The 15,974-nt window shown below is 50.1% G+C and overlaps 1 protein-coding gene across 3 annotated transcripts in view; it reads right to left on the bottom strand.

Moving 5' to 3' along the window:
- METTL17 (methyltransferase like 17) overlaps positions 1 to 15,974 on the bottom strand; it is a 480,739-nt gene that overhangs the window by 356,921 nt on the left and 107,844 nt on the right. For all 3 annotated transcript variants that reach the window (XM_069634026.1, XM_069634027.1, XM_069634028.1), the window contains exon 3: positions 9,348 to 9,500. In XM_069634026.1, the coding sequence (XP_069490127.1) occupies positions 9,348 to 9,500 (153 nt within the window). The remainder of the gene's footprint in view (positions 1 to 9,347; positions 9,501 to 15,974) is intronic.

The raw sequence follows: 15,974 nt of genomic DNA, 5'->3' as shown, positions 1-15,974 counted from the left end.
CAGGTTAGGTCTTGTAGTTGTATGGGCTGACGTGTGATGGTATGGAGGATACTGGCAATTCTAAGTGTTCATCACTGCTTGTGAATAGTTCCTTCTACTTAAGGATCATCATAGGATGCCAATACACAGTGGTATCAATTAATAGCACTCAATACCGAAGACCAGTCTCTAAGCGTGGGACTGGATTCAAACCTGTGTTGCTCTGCATTGTCTTGATTCCGAGACAAACATGTTATCTGTGAGCTATCCTCCCAACCGGAATGGCAAAGTTCTACAGGAAGGAAAACTGGATGGCAAAACGGGACCTCTCAAGTGAAGGTGAACTTTTTACTGTGGCTCATTTCAGACCAATGCCATGAGCTGCTTTAAAGTTCTTGAGGCCTGTTGGCTCCTTTATGAGGATGGCTATAGCAATGCAGGACGTTGGATTCCCAATGGCCCGAGGCTTGGCGGTTTTGTAGGTTCTCTACAAAATAGTCTTATTCAACCTTTCTCTACCTCGGCTGTAGTTGTGGTTTCCTGTTGGGAGGCCAGTAGTGTATTCTGGTGCTTGTGCCGACATGGGCTCACCAAGCCTGGCCCTGCGCCTGCACCCTCAATTGTGGTTTAAACTGGCTTAGCATGCTTCCTAACCAGATAGGCCCAGTACACCTCTATGAGTGGGCCTGAGTGTTTGGTGGTTTTTGAGGACAGCTTGATTGACTGGCCTCCAAAACATGCGTGTCTGCCTAGTATGTGTGATTTGAGAGCTTGCTTAGTCCAGCCCATGAGTGAAATGTGCATATTGTGAGGAAACCCTGCCAGATTCTTAGAAACGCTGCATGAGGATTGCCATGAAGATCGGCTACTGAATTTTAGGACCAGCTTTGGCCAGGACGGCTGCACCCTGGGTCCTTTTCTCTGCCCTTGGTTCCATTTAAGAGCTGCTGGGTTTCCTTACGGTTTTGTTCTCTTCCTCCTCGCTGGCTGCTGGGATCGTTTGTGCAGTTACAGCCCTCGGACCCCCTTTCACATACTAGCACAACCTGTTCCTCCCTGTCCACTGTACTCATCCTGCCTTACCGCCCTCTTCCCCCGACACTTGCCTTAGTCCGGCCAGCACTTCCCACCCGCGCCCTTAGCAGCACCCCACTCCTGTACTTCTCCCTCACTCCCTCCCTCCACGTTGCACTTACCACCTTGTCATGCACTTGCACGGTAGGATTGTCACAAGGACAACATAACCGTTTTTGTTCTTTTTTTATTCCCATGCCCCCATCATGTCTTGTGGCGTCTGGAAACACGTGTGTATAGGCACCATACAAATGTCCAATAAAATTAATAAATAAAATAAAAGCTGTTAGCACAATAGGGACCGGGGTACCTCAATATTGGAGAGAAAAAATAAACATCTGGAGTGGGTCCGGGAGGGGGGAGAATGCTGCACTGCTCAAGCGCAGGGCACAACAGCCCCCATGTAAATAAAGCACACACGTGAACGGTGTTGCCTGCCCCTCAGATGAGAGGGCCGTGCCCTTCCACGAAGAGTGTCAGGCCGCCAATTGCTTATTTGGAGGCTGCTAGTTCTCACCCAATCTACATAAAATAACACTTCACAATGTTTGGAGCAGGGGCGGACTGGCCTGTCATTCTGCCAGCGACAGAATCAAAATTGACTTTGGATGGCCCTGGGGCTAATTTTATAAGCCACTCTGGGCAGGTTTTATGAGCCACATTAATATCCATGGTGCTGGGTTGGATTTTTGTAACTGAAGTTGGAGCATGAGATGACAAATTCAAAGCTGTTCCTGGTGCTGTATTCAGAGCTGATGCGGAAGGGAGCCGTGTTGTGTTCTGTGTGCGTCATTGCTGGCAACGTTGGCTGAGTGTGGGCAAGACACCGGTAGAGGGCCAGCCTTTGTAGCAGTCCTAGTTCTTACAAAAGTGCACCATGGGAGAGGGGAACACTGAATCCTAAAACGACCAGTTACATAAATGTGCGCATGCAGGATTGACAATTTGAATGAATGCCAGAACCACACGCTTAAAGTAGTGTGGACTCTGCCCACATGGAGGAGCTTCCCTGGAGAGACCGGGTGCAGGGAAAGGTGAAAGGTCTTGTCCTGGTGGCGCATGCAGGGCCTAGGTATCCTTGATACCTTGGTTGATGTGAAGTGTTCGGAAATAATATTGTGCAGTCTTTCATTCTACTAATTGAAGCGTCGACCTGCTCAAAATTCCCATTTCCCTTTTACCTTCATCTTCCTGTCTCCACCCTCCATATTCTATCAAGCCTGGCCCCAAGTATTCAATTGAATCAGATTGCTCATAATGTGGGCCCCTGGGGGCGTTAGGGACCTGGCTATCCATGTTGCTCGTCAGAGCATAAGGCGTTTATGGTGCAGCACAGATGGGTTGTTGGAGGCAGTCCCGCTAATGCTCGCTAGTGGGCACTGGGTTTCTGGTCGCAAGTCCGAGACAGTCTGTGCTTGGTCTATCTATTTTAAGATAAGTGAGGGCCCGGCCCTCACTTCTTTGGCAATGCTACTCGGTGGGATGGCTCCACAAATGGAGAAGGTCCGAGTACAGTTTAAGCGAATCAGGCAGGACTGGTTTGGAAGTGGTTATTTGCTGTTGCAAAGTCAGGACAGAGTTACCAAATGTGCAGCCTAATGTATAAAACAGTAATGCTGCTCTGTGATGCTACTCAGCGAAAGAGATGTTTACGCTGTTATCAAAGGTGCTACGCTCCTGTCAGTGCTGCTTTGTGTTAAATGCATGTGAATGTGCTGGTGTTCTGTGGTGAAAACATTCAGTGCTGCCCAGTGGTGAAGGCATTTGATGCTACTCAGTGTGTCATTGTTAAAGCATGGTGAAGCCGGTTAATTGTAAAGGTTTAAATTGGGTGGGTCTGGGAGGGAGTGGTGACGATACAGTATTTAGGTGGCTCCAGTGACACAATAAATATGTGCAGGAAGCTCGATGTTTCGACCTGGGCTTCCCTGGATCTACCTTATCGTACCTGCTGGCTCCCTTATGCAGTGAGATTGTATGCATGTACTTCACACATACACATTTCTATTTTCTTTTCCACCTCATCTTCTCCATCCCGCTCCCTCCCCTCCCCCTTTCCTCTCCTACTCATCCTTTCCCATGTCCATTCCCTTGCTCAACCCCCTCCCCTGTACATCTCCTTTCATTTCTTCCCTTCCTTATCGTTTTAACCTCATCTACCCGACAAATCAAACCTTCCAGTCTAATCAATATCGCTCTTTGGAATGCCAATTCCCTTTGCAATAAGACTGCAGCTGTCTTAGACATGTTTCTTCGTCTCAACCTTCATTTCCTCTGCCTAACTGAAACCTGGATCCCACCTCACAACTCTACCGTCCCTGCCTCTCTTACTACGCCTTCCTCTTCATTTTCTCATGTCTCTCGTCCCACTGGTCATGGTGGAGGTATTGGTATCCTCTTCCATCCAAAATACCAGTCATCTACTTCTACACTGTCCCTTCCTACCTTCCCTTCTTTTGAATAATTTTACCCTCACCCTATATCCTTCCTAATTATCTATAGACCACCTGGTCCCCTCTGTTCCTTTTATGACAACCTTGACCAGCTTCTCTCTCAGCTCCCAGTCACCTTCACCTTCTCCCCTAACTATACTTGGCGACTTCAACCTTCACCTCTTCTCTCTATCCTCGACTCCTACCTTCGCTCTCCTCTTCTCCAACTCACTCTTCTGGTTCCACTATTGACCTCATCTTGAATTCCACCTACTCCTCGTCTCCCCTTTACTCATCTATCTGATCATGCTCTGCTCTCCTTCTCCCTTACTCCCACAGCATTACACTTTCCTCTCCTCTAGCCTCCTCCATATCATTTACTCGACGTAACCTCCAGAACATTAGCCCTTCACTCTTCCTTGATACCTGCTCTTTTTCTCTTTCCTCCTCTATCTCCACTAGTCTCGATCAACTCTACCCCATTTCTTCTTTCTGCCCTACTCCTAAGCCTTCCCAACCTTGGCTCTCTCCACACATCCTATCCATGCGTCGTCTCCTCTGTCGCCTTGAGCGGTGCTGGCTGAAATCCCCTACTCTGCCTAACCAAACCTTCTATAATTCCTGCCTTAACTCCGCCAAACGCGCATACTTTTCTAACCTCCTTCACTCCCAAGTCTCTCATCCTCGTCATATCTTTCAAACCCTCTCTCGTCTCCTCTCCCCTCCCGCTCCTGACATCTCTTCCACCTCTCCTCTTTCTCCTTCTGACTTTGCTAAATTCTTCTCTGAAAAAATGATTTCACTTTGCCAAAACATTGTCTGCTCTCCATTATTCCTCTCCTCTCTCCTCCATATACCCCCCTTCAGCTAGCATGTCTAAACTTTCTCCTATCACGCCTTCTGATGTCTCTCTTCTCTTAACTAAATCTCACCCCACCGCCGCTCCTTCTGATCCTATCACAACCCTTCTTCTTCCTAAGATTTACCACCCTCTCATACCCATTCTAACCTCCTTCTTCAATTCTTGTCTCTCTACGGCCACCTTCCCTTCTGCCTTCAAGCATGTCACTATCATCCCTATATTGAAGAAGCCTTCTGCTAATCCTCGTCTGGCTTCTAACTTTCGCCCAATCTCACTTCTATCTATTCTCTCTAAAATGCTTCAACGCTTAGTCTATTCTCAGCTCTCAACTTTTGTTACTACCCACTCTCTCCTTCCCCCTTCTCAATCTGGCTTCTGCCCCAAACACTCCACTGAGTCTGCTCTTACCCATGTCCTTAACTCTCTCCTTACTGCTCGCTATTCTAAGCAATCCTCTATCCTCATTGACCTCTCTGCTGCATTCGACACTGTCGATCACCCCTTACTTCTCAATACTCTTTCCTCCCTTGGAGTCAAAGGTTCTGTCCTTAACTGGCTCTCCTCTTACCTCTTCCACCTTTCTTCCGCCGTTTCTTAGGGCGGACGAACCTCGACTACCTTCCCTCTGGATTACAGCATTCCCCAAGGCTGTGTTCTTGGAGCCTTCTTATTCTCCCTTTACACTTCACTCCTTGCTCCCATTATCTCCTCCTTCGGGATTTCTCACCATTTCTACACTGATGACACCCAACTGTTCCTCTCCTTCTCTTCCTTCACCTCTGACCAACATCTCAATCTCTCTTCCTGCCTTACTGCCATTAAAAAATGGATGTCATCTCACTATCTCTCTTAACACTGATAAGACTGAAGTTTTATTCTTTCCTTCTAACACACTTCCTCCTCCCTCTCCCCATCCGTCTATTTCCCCCTTCTAATCTCCCTATTTCCAACCATGCTCATAATCTTGGCATTTACTTTGACTCTTCCCTCTCCTTTACTCATATCTCCCTCACGACTCTCGGGCATGTCGCAACCATCTCTTTAACATCCGTAAAATCCGTCCCTCTCCCACCTTTCATGCTACTAAACTTAATTTCCTCTCTCATTTTTTCTCGCCTCTTCTATTATTCTTCTCTCATTTTAGGTCTCCCTGCTTCCTATCTTGCACCCATCAAATCCCTTTACCACTCTGCCATCCGCACCCCCTGTCTTCTCTCCGCTCACGACTCCATTTCCAACTCCCTTCCTCACTTAGGTTGGCTTCCTTTCCACTCCAAACTTAAATTTCACTTCCTTTGTAAATCTCTTCACGGCCTTGCCCCTCCTTACCTCTCCTCTCTTCTCTCATTCTACACCCCCTCTTGCTCTCTTCATTCTGCTGATCTCTTCTTACTCTCGGTCCCCCAAACCCCTTGTGCTGCCTCTCCTTTCCGCTCTTTTAAGCTCCTTGCCCCCTTACGCTGGAACTCCCAACTTTTTTCTATCCGCTCCTCCCCCACCTATTCCTCCTTCCGCTCCTCATTGAAATCACTCCTTCATTCCCCTCCCTGACATACTTCCCCCTCTCACCCTTCTCTCCCTCCCTCTACTCCCCTTCTTTTTCTTCTATTTATCTTTCCCCTGCTTTTCTAAATTCTCCTTCCTCCTACTATTCACTTTACTGACTACTTTCTCTCTCTATTCCCTCCTTCCCCACCCCGTCCTCTTTCCCCTTTTCTCATGCAAATTGTTCTACATGCCGATTTTCTGGTTTGATTTATGTTTACTGTTATTGCTTCTACTGTTACATGTTTAATGTGTTCTTATTAACTGAAAAGAGCCTTGGATTAAGGCACTATATAAAACAAATACAAATAAGGTCATGATTGAGCCTATCTGAAAGCTAAGACTGAAAATGAACTGCATCTGCACCACGTGTCTCTTTTTAACTCATGAACGAAAGTTCTCATCTTCTAAAAATTTCTGAAAATCGACATGGACAAACTGCTAAAGGCCAGGACAAAGCTTCATAAATTTTTGTTTACAGAAATTGAAATTTCCCTTAAACTGTAGTAGATATTACTGCATGTATGTGTATTTTGTGCATACCCTTTTACTAGGATCAGCAAAACTAATTTAATTTTAAAAAACTATTGCCCAGAATGCCTTGCACACTGCTTCCTCCTTGCCATCGCCGGTCAAGGGTGGGTGAAATCAAAAGAACATTTGTGCTGGCAGATGGTTGCATTTGCTGATAGCTGGGGCGTACAAGCATTATCCTCTCTTAAAAGCGGTTTTGTTTATTCCAACGTCAGTCACAGTCTCTGACATCTAAACGCTGGCCCTTATGCAAAATAGCCTGCTTTAATATATATTGGGTGTATGGTTGAATGTACAGATCCTACCTTTTATTGTGCCTGTGCACTTGCACAGCTGAACCCCAATACACAAAATGATATGAAACAATGTTTTCACCGTGCTTCCCTGTGCATTGGGTGTTTTGTTACAGGCCCCTCAGTAAGGGACCTCTCAGAGGCTGTGTATGGTTCATATTCAGTGGCTGCATTGAGGACCCTTTCTGAAGTTGCATCAAGGCATGTTTTCTTAGGCCATTTGTGTGCTTGGAAGGGAGCCAGAGGGACATAAGGTTGATTGCACCAGGTTTCCTTTGAATATGTGTTTTCTGGTGTAGGGCATGTTTGCTCAGGGTTTTGAACAGAAAAAAGGAAGTTGTTAAAAGTGAGAGCTTCTCACTTCAGTAAAGTCTAAATATAGCGTTTAAAGCCAGGTTATCGCTTATGGCAGTTCTGAAGCACGCTAGGTTATACTGGTATGAGCATCACGTGGTGCGCTGGGGACAGGTTTTCCTAATTTTCCAACCAGCAATTGCAGCTCAGTATTTTAGGGGCATTACCCCGATTTAACGCGGGACGGTTCTCACGCTGTAGAATTGGGGAGGTGGTACCCGTATCGGGGCATTGCTTTAGATTGGGGATAGTCTGAGCGGCATGAAGTGTGTGGCGACACCATGGCTGTGGGGAATTGTGGCATTGTTAAGTCGTAGCTGAAACTGCATGCTTGTGGACATCACCCTTTCCTGGCACCTTACCCGCAGGAATAGACCACACATACAAGCATTGTAAACCCTGGCCCCTAATCCCGTGAGAGATCTATACCTAGACAGAACCATATGTGGGGTTCATGCATGCTTAGATTAAATGCTTCTGCATGAACATGGATTTATCACACTCTAATGCTGTCTCGACTAAGAGCTTGGTGATGCAGCTGCCCTTTGGTATCAGCTGTGATTCAAGAATGCTGCAGAGTCCATAATTGCACATGACTCGACTGCACCCTAGTCTGTTAACCCATGCACAATAATGTATCTTTAACTGCTTATTTTCCAATTTAACAATTGGGTCGGAATTACAGAGAGTGAGGAAGGAAAGAACTAAGGAGTAATGGCAGACGAGACACCAAGAAGGAAGGTAGAAGGATGGGGGAAGTTAAGAGAAAATGGTAGGGAGACAGGAAGGAAAGAGAGAGAAAGGAAAGCAGGAGAGGAAAGATGCCCATGAAAGAAAGGGGAGAGAATGGAAGGGGAAGCAAGAAAAAAGGAAGGAACAAAAGAAAAAAAAAATCAAGAGGAAGGAAGGGGGGGATAAGGGAGTGATGGACGATGGCAGGGAAGGAAGGGAGGAATTGCTTGCTCCTCCTAGCTTACTCCAGTAATATAGACCAGCAGGTTGAGCGCTCGCTGGCGCTGCTGGGATCTATGCATGATCTGCAGGTAGCAGGTTCAAATCCTGGCACGGCCAACTCAGCCTTTCATTAATCAGAGGTTGATAAATGAGTATCAACTACTTTGGTTGGGAATGATTGTATGTAAATATGTGCCATGTACGGTGCTTGGCAAACGAACTATTTCAATAACAAATAATTATCAAATGCTTGGGCCATGGAAAAGGAATGTTATCACTCGTTTTCTCAAGTGTTTACACAAACATTACATGCAACAAACACCATTAACCTCACATAAGTAGCATTTTCTCACATAAGTAGCATTTTAAGTAGCATTTTCTGTAAAGTTGTGAATAGACATGGTTCACGGATGAGGGTCACTTATTTTTTTGGGTGAAGGCCACTTTTTCTGAGGTATCCTGGCCCATTTCTTGTCCCAGTCCGACCCTGGCTTGGAGCTTCTCTCCCTTTCCGGAGAGGACAAGCAGCATGTAGGACTCTGGTTCCCAACCAATGGCAGCAGTGTGTGTGTGACTCAATGTGCTGTTCTACTGTGTTTAATTGTGTAATCAACTTTTTTTCAGCATCAAATGTTAATTTGAAGCTGTACAGTCTGCCATCAAATTATTCCAGAAGGGTCTGCAGGAAGCTCGCGAGTGCCTTTGCCCCACCCACTTAGATCATAATTTTAAAAATGAGGCTACTATGTCCCCCTCAAAACTCTGGCTAAAATTACACCTTTGTCCCCATGCGTTGCGACCACATCCTAGTGGCACTTCATAAAATTAGGCTTGCTGCATTTCAAGCAAAAAAAAAAAAAAACGGCTGCTCCCAAGTGATTAAAGCAAAAGAACATGGGTAGGTCAAAAACACTATTTTGTCAGAGAACATTTCAAATTAACGTGTTGCAACTTTGCGATGTGTGTCAGTACTTTATTGTCCTCTTTAAAAAGGAGGTAGGAGTTACCATTTTTACATTTATAGGAGTACATAGATTGGTTAATAAAGAATGTTTTAATATAGATGTCTTTTTTATCAGCACGAGTAAACTTACTTTGGAGACATCATGCAAAAAGTATATGGGATCCCTTTCTGAATATGTTATGTAATGTTTTGTAGGGGCAAAACCCTCGCTAGAGGTCTGTCAGGGAAAAGAAACACTTCTCTGGGGAATAACTCAAATACTATACAGCAGCCAGTTTGATGCAGTAAAACAATACAAACGGTGAAATGACCGCCGTCAGACAATAACAAAAAGGCCCACGATGAAAGGACCTTACCCGGCTCACGGGAAGACGCCATCTTCAGCCGCAATCTCTTTTCCAACTCATTGGCACGGCCCCGGATGTCCCCGTCCTCAGCAGGACGCTTGCGGCTCCACAGGTAGTGCGAGAGATCCTTGGTACGGTCTTCCAGCTGTGTGACGTTACTTCCTGGATGAAAAAACAATACAAACATATCATGCCCAATGAGAAAGGCTCATGACCCGTGTACCGACGTTGGAGGCCGAGGGCGTAGAAGGCGCGAAGGGAGCAGGTACAGTGTTCCAATACGCTCGCAGCCAAATCCGTCACATTTTATTTTGAACCACTTTGCTGCAAATATATCCAGGGGCGATCCCCCCACCACACTCCCTCCTTTGTCCCCCCCCACCTTATTTATTACCGTTGCCCATCGATCAGATATATTTGCGCAAAATGCGGCTGAAAGAATGGCTGCAACCAAATCTACAGCAACAAAACCTCCCATTGCCGTTCCAGTGCACTTGCGCATAGTTCAGGTGGACATGTATGAATGGTGGAAACATTTCTGCTAGTTCCAGACTACTTGATACCATTTATACCTGTCCACCTGAGCTATGTTCAAGTGCACATGTGCATTTATTTATATTCACACGTGCCGTCGACTGGCATCAAGATGCAACTTTTATTCTAGCATAGAAAGGATCCTGCACAGCTCACGCCTCCTGACCCGCCTCAACCAACCCCTGCAGAATCCTGGTTCCTATCTTCCTATCCCCCTCAAGACGAGGGAACTCTCCAAGAGGCCCAGCAAGGGGCTACAAACAGGACTAATGCCAAACACGCACCTTCCCCCTTGGCGGGAGATTGGAGGAGAAGGTCAAGGTGAGAAGGGGGAAAGGAACAGTAGTGGGGAGCCTAGGCTGACAAATTGGCCGAATTAATATCTTTACATGGCCTACACTTGGAATCAAACAGGTATTTTCTTGATCTGCTTCGGATGGACGGATCCAGTTACCAAAGCTTGTTCATCCAACTCACGTTTGCCAACACTACATGGCTCCTTGTCAAGATTAAATTGACAGAAGCTCAACAACAAACAAAAACAAAAAAAACTTGAATGGAAAAAGTTAGAAATGGAGGCAAAGGCCACCAGGGGGCGCACAGGCAATGGCTGCCTGATTTCCGCGCTCCGCCACCGGCCGGGTCTGAACCGGGACTGAGCCCCCCCATAGACCCCCCCGAGGCGTGGGAACGGATTGCAGAGCGGGGAGAACCCCCAGTGCCCCCGCGGAGCGAAACAGCGGGGTCAATCGACCCAGGAAAAGTGGAGTTCCAGGGCCGCGGAGGTGCGCCAGAGGGCCCGGACGACACGTACCCGGAAGCTGGGGCCTAGGACCATCGCACGGGGGACAGGCAAGGGAGGGCTGACCGCCGACGCCGCGGCGAACACCCACCCCCCCCTGCACCAACGTGGAGCGGGAGCCGGCGGAGCCTACCCGGAGGCGCGGTCCCCCGAAGGAGAAGGCGGGGATCGAAGGGGAGACGCGCCCGACCCGGGGAGAGGAGCAGAAGAAGAGCGTCGGCCAGAACGGGCCAAGCGGAGGTGGGTGAGGCGGTCACAGGAGGGGGCCGGCGGGCTGTCCGCAGGGCGAACGTCGCCCCCCCCCCACCCCCTTACCCCCACGGCGAGCTACAGTCCGCGAGGGAGGAGCCCCCACGACAAACAACACGGGCGGGCCGCAGCAACGGCCGGACTCCCCATCCGCGGCAGGGAAGGCATAAGGGACAAGAAAGGCCCAGAAGACACCGGGTGCGAGGGCCCCCGCCGGGGAACGGCGGGGAGTGTGCCCACCCTGAGGGGCCCCCTGGGTACAAGAGGAGCAGGCGGGAGGAGAAAGAAGCGACCCCCCAGCCCCGTCACCAGAGAGGGCGAGGGGCCCAAGCAGCACAACATAAGGACAAGCACGCCCCCCCCTAAGAAAACGTACACAGAAGGCCCGGGGGACACCGGGTGTGAGGCCCCCGCCCGGGTCAGGCGGGGCGTGTGCCCGCCCATACACCAACTCCAGTGGTCCCGCGAAGTGACCCACTAAAAGCTCCCCACCAGCCCAAGTACATCTAACGGCCTGCATGGACTGGCATAAGAACCTACAGAAATACCGCTACCAAGTCCCAAGCCCACACGGAACAGTCCCGACCTGCGTCCGAGAGATGGCCCACCCAGAGGCTGCTGCCCCTGCAACGGAGGCAATGGAAAGAGGCTTTGCATCCATACTGCAAGAAATAAGAGACATGCGCTCAGACATAGCACAGAAGTTTGAGAAGATGGACCGACGGATTGACAAAGTGGAAGACAGACTCCTACAGGTTGAATCTAACCAATCCTCCTCGACAACCCTGGAGATAGAGACTAACATGAGGCTGACAGCCCTGGAGAAGAAGGAGGAGGAGAGGTCCAGACAAATGGATGATTTCGAGAACAGGGAACGAAGAAACAACCTTAGGTTTTTTGGAGTCCCGGAGGCAGAGGGGGAAACGGAGAGAGAGCTCACCAGAATGGTGCGGAGCATAATCACCCTCCTCTTCGAAGAGGAGATGACCGCCGAGCTCACATTCGACCGGGTACACAGGGCGGGAGGACGAGCAGGGGGACCTCGCTCGATCCTGGTCCGGTTCCACTACTACCGAGAGAAATCACGGGTCCTGGAAGCAGCCAGGAGAACCCAAGAGATAACGTATAATAACTCACAGGTCTCCATTTTCCAAGACCTCTCTACATACACACTCTCCAAACGCAGGATGTGCCGCCCCCTCACACAACTGCTGAAAGACAAAGGAGTAAGGTATAGATGGGGCTTCCCCTTCTCCTTGACCTTCGAGTACCAGGGCCAACGGACAACGCTGACCACTGAGGAGGACATCAAAGGAGCCATCCAGGACTATGTGGTGGACCAGCCCCCCCGACGGGAGCCATCGGGACCGACGACAGGCGGAGCAAATGACCCGGGCCCGGCAAGCGAAAGGAGGAAGAGATCTGGGGCACGGAAATTTCAAAAATTGAACTCACCCTCACCAGCGAAAGAGGTAGAACGACGTGACTCGGAGGGATGACTACCAAGGGGCCCCAGCTAGCACTGGCGCAAAAGACCGGTCCCCCGGGATGGCCGGAGCTAGCAGACGGATTGCAAGGCTGTCACCCGGGAACCACGCGGAACAGCAAGTACAAAAAGGGGGCATCATGGGAACAAGATCGGGGGCGGGGGGCTCACACGAATGAGGTTCTGCAATGGACGCCTGGCCGAGAGGGGCAGGCTGGTGGTCCGGCCAAAAAGCCAGCGATGGCAGAACTATCTGGCTGGACGCCGGGGGAGGGGGAGGGGGTTCATAACCAAGTTGGGGTTTGTTTGTTGGGGAGGGGGCTAGTGGGGCAGTTGGGGGTTCATTTCAATAGTGTCCAACCGGTGACTCAAGGGGAGCGTAAAAGGAGACCCGAGGCGAAGTCTCTGACCAGTATGGCAGGAGACATTGACTATGGCTGATAGCCATCCGGCCCTAGGAGTGGGCACCCTAAATGCGAGGGGGCTGAACACCCCCACAAAAAGATCCCTGATCTGCAGAGAGTTTAGGCGGGCGAAACTGGACTTACTGTTTGTCCAGGAGACTCACTGGGCCAGGGGGAAGGAGCCCAGGCTGAGGGGGGGTGGAATTGGGGAGGTCTACCACGCATCCCACAGGACCAAGAAAAGGGGGGTTGCCATATTAATAGGAAGGAACGTAGGGTTCGAGAAGGAGGTGAGCTTGAAGGATCCCGAAGGCCGCTACCTACTGATACGGGGCTCCCTACAGGGGGCCCCCATCACCCTGGCGGTGGTGTACGGCCCGAACGAAAACCAGGCCCAATTCTGGGAGGAAACCAGGGACAAACTTAGGCTATTCGTGCAGGGCCCACTAGTGGTGGGAGGTGATTTCAACATGGTCTTGGATCCCACCATGGACAGGAAGCGAATGGGCCCTCTTAATCCCAGGCCCATAGAAGAGGCCATGGCGCAGAGCTTCCGGAGAGTAAACGAGGACCTGGGCCTAATGGATACCATCCCGACCCCTAGGACAGGGATCCCCTCCTTCACTTACCACTCAGCCGTTCATAATTCATTCTCTAGAATAGATTACATCCTAATGGACGACAGTCTTTGTCCGTTTGTATCAGGGTTCACGATAGACCCAGTCCCATGGTCGGACCACGACATGGTCCGCATCATCATCAAAATGGGCTGGAATAGGGAAAGCAGAGGGCGGTGGAAATGCAATGACTCCCTGCTAAAAGATGAGGTCATAGCCCAGGAGGTTTTGGACTCCATCACGGAGTTCTTTGAAATTAATGATAACGGGGAGGTGCCCACGCACACACTCTGGGACGCCTTCAAGGCAACCCTAAGAGGAGTCCTTATAAAAATAGGTGCCCTAAAGAGGAGGGAGAGAGTAGCACAGGAGAAAGCCCTGCGAGAAAAGATAGCCCGTCTCCAACCGGGGGGATCCCCGACCCAGCTCTTAGACAGAGACCAGGTGGCAGCACTGGCGGACTATAGGCTCCAACTTAAAAACCTCCTCCTGCACAAAACTGAGAGGAGTCTGCAAATGGTTAAGCAGAAATACTATGAGAAAGGGGACAAGGCGGACAGGATCCTCGCCTGGAAGTTAAGGGAGGTACAGAAAAGCAGGAGGGTAAAGGAAGTGAGGGACGCCCGGGGACTCATGGGAAGTGACTCTCCCCACATAGGAGAGACCTTCCGGCAATACTATAAAACCCTCTATTCATCCGAATACGAAGGGGACGACACCCAGATAGATAACTTCCTGAACTCCATACAGATCCCGTCCCTCTCCGGGGAAATGTCCGAGGGGTTGGAAGGCCCTATATCCGAGGATGAGGTGGACAGGGTGATTAGTGGGATGAAGGTGGGCACTGCCCCGGGGGAAGACGGCTTCTCCGTCCTCTTCTACAAGAGATTTCGCTCCGCCCTAGCCCCTTACCTTGCAAGGGTTTTCAACGCGGTGCTAGAGGGGGACATTCTCCCAGAATCAATGATGGGTGCCATTATAGCGGTCTTGCCCAAAGAAGGAAGGGACCCAGCAGAGTGCTCTTCCTACCGCCCCATATCACTGCTAAACGTTGACGTTAAGATCTTGGCCAAGGTGGTAGGGAAGAGGATGGAAAACATAATGCCGAAACTAGTACACGGGGACCAGGTGGGCTTCATAAGAGGACGACAGGGGTCGGATAACATCCGCAAAACAATAGACCTCCTCCACCACGCCCAATCATCGGATCTGGACGCTTGCGTCCTTTCCCTGGACTCCGAGAAGGCCTTTGACAGGGTGGAGTGGCGTTACATGGAACTCCTCCTCCGGAGGATGGGCTTTGGACCCCACATTATGCTTTGGATAACCGCCCTCTATCGCGCCCCAACGGCAAGGGTTCAGGTGAACGGGGTGTTGTCTGCACCATTTCCCCTTTCCCGCGGGACAAGACAGGGATGCCCACTCTCTCCACTGATATACGTCCTCACGATGGAGGCACTGGCAATAGCGGTCAGAGCCAGCCCAGATATCCGGGGTATCAAAAGGGGCGAGGTGGAATTTAAGCTCTCCCTATTCGCAGACGATGTCCTGGCCTACTTGGTGAACCCGAGCTCCTCACTCCCTCCCTTCCTGGCCCTGATCTCTGTATTCGGTCGCTTTTCAGGCCTAAAAATTAACACGGGGAAATCTGTCATACTACCAATGAGAACAACAGACCCAGTGCTGGACCCCTTGGTTAGGTTTCATGGGATTAAGGTGGGGAAGGTGGCCATAAAATATCTGGGGGTACTCCTCACTAGGGACCTAGCGAATTTGGGTGCAGCCAACTATAACCCCATGATTGCGGTGATCACCTCAGATTTGAGGAGATGGGGGAAGATGATCCTCTCCTGGTACGGCAGAATGACCGCAATCAAAATGAACGTACTCCCTCGGCTCCTGTACCTCTTTACTGCACTCCCGACTAGAGTCCCAGCACAGAGCTTTAGAGATTTACAAAACGGGGTCCGAGACTTTATATGGGAAGGGAAAACCCCGAGAACCGGAAGGGCCACGCTGACCCTGCCAAGGGAGGAGGGGGGATTTGGGTTACCGGATTTCCACCTATACTTTTGCGCGGCCCAGCTTCGCGTCCTCCTTGAGCACATGAAAGAGGGGCTGGGAACGTACTGGTCTTACTTAGAGGACATGGACGCCCACCCCCTAAAGGTCAGAGACCTCCTATGGGCCCCGCGCAAGTCAATCCCGAATCACCTGAGGTCACACCCCACCTTGGGAGCCCTCTGGGACATCTGGAAAGAGGGCCCCAGCACTGCTCATCTTACCACCTGGCCGTCCCCGATGTCCTCTCTCTGGGGCCACCCTATTAACTTAGGAGGGCAGGGATTCAGGAACTCTCAGGCCTGGTCAGATAAGGGCCTGGAGTGGGCTGGGCAGATGTTCAGAGACGGCGAATTTCTGCCTTATGAAGACTTGAAAGTTGCCCTCGGACAGGGATCACTCTCCATCTTCGAATACCTCCGCCTGAAGGGCATCCTTTGCGCTAAAACATGGGGTCCAAATCTGAGCAGGCAGCTGACTCCT

The sequence above is a fragment of the Ambystoma mexicanum genome, chromosome 13 (genome assembly GCF_040938575.1).
Source record: "Ambystoma mexicanum isolate Mex_15411 chromosome 13, UKY_AmexF1_1, whole genome shotgun sequence".
In the NCBI taxonomy this organism is placed as follows: domain Eukaryota; kingdom Metazoa; phylum Chordata; class Amphibia; order Caudata; family Ambystomatidae; genus Ambystoma; species Ambystoma mexicanum.
This window is presented reverse-complemented; position numbering and strand designations above follow the sequence as displayed.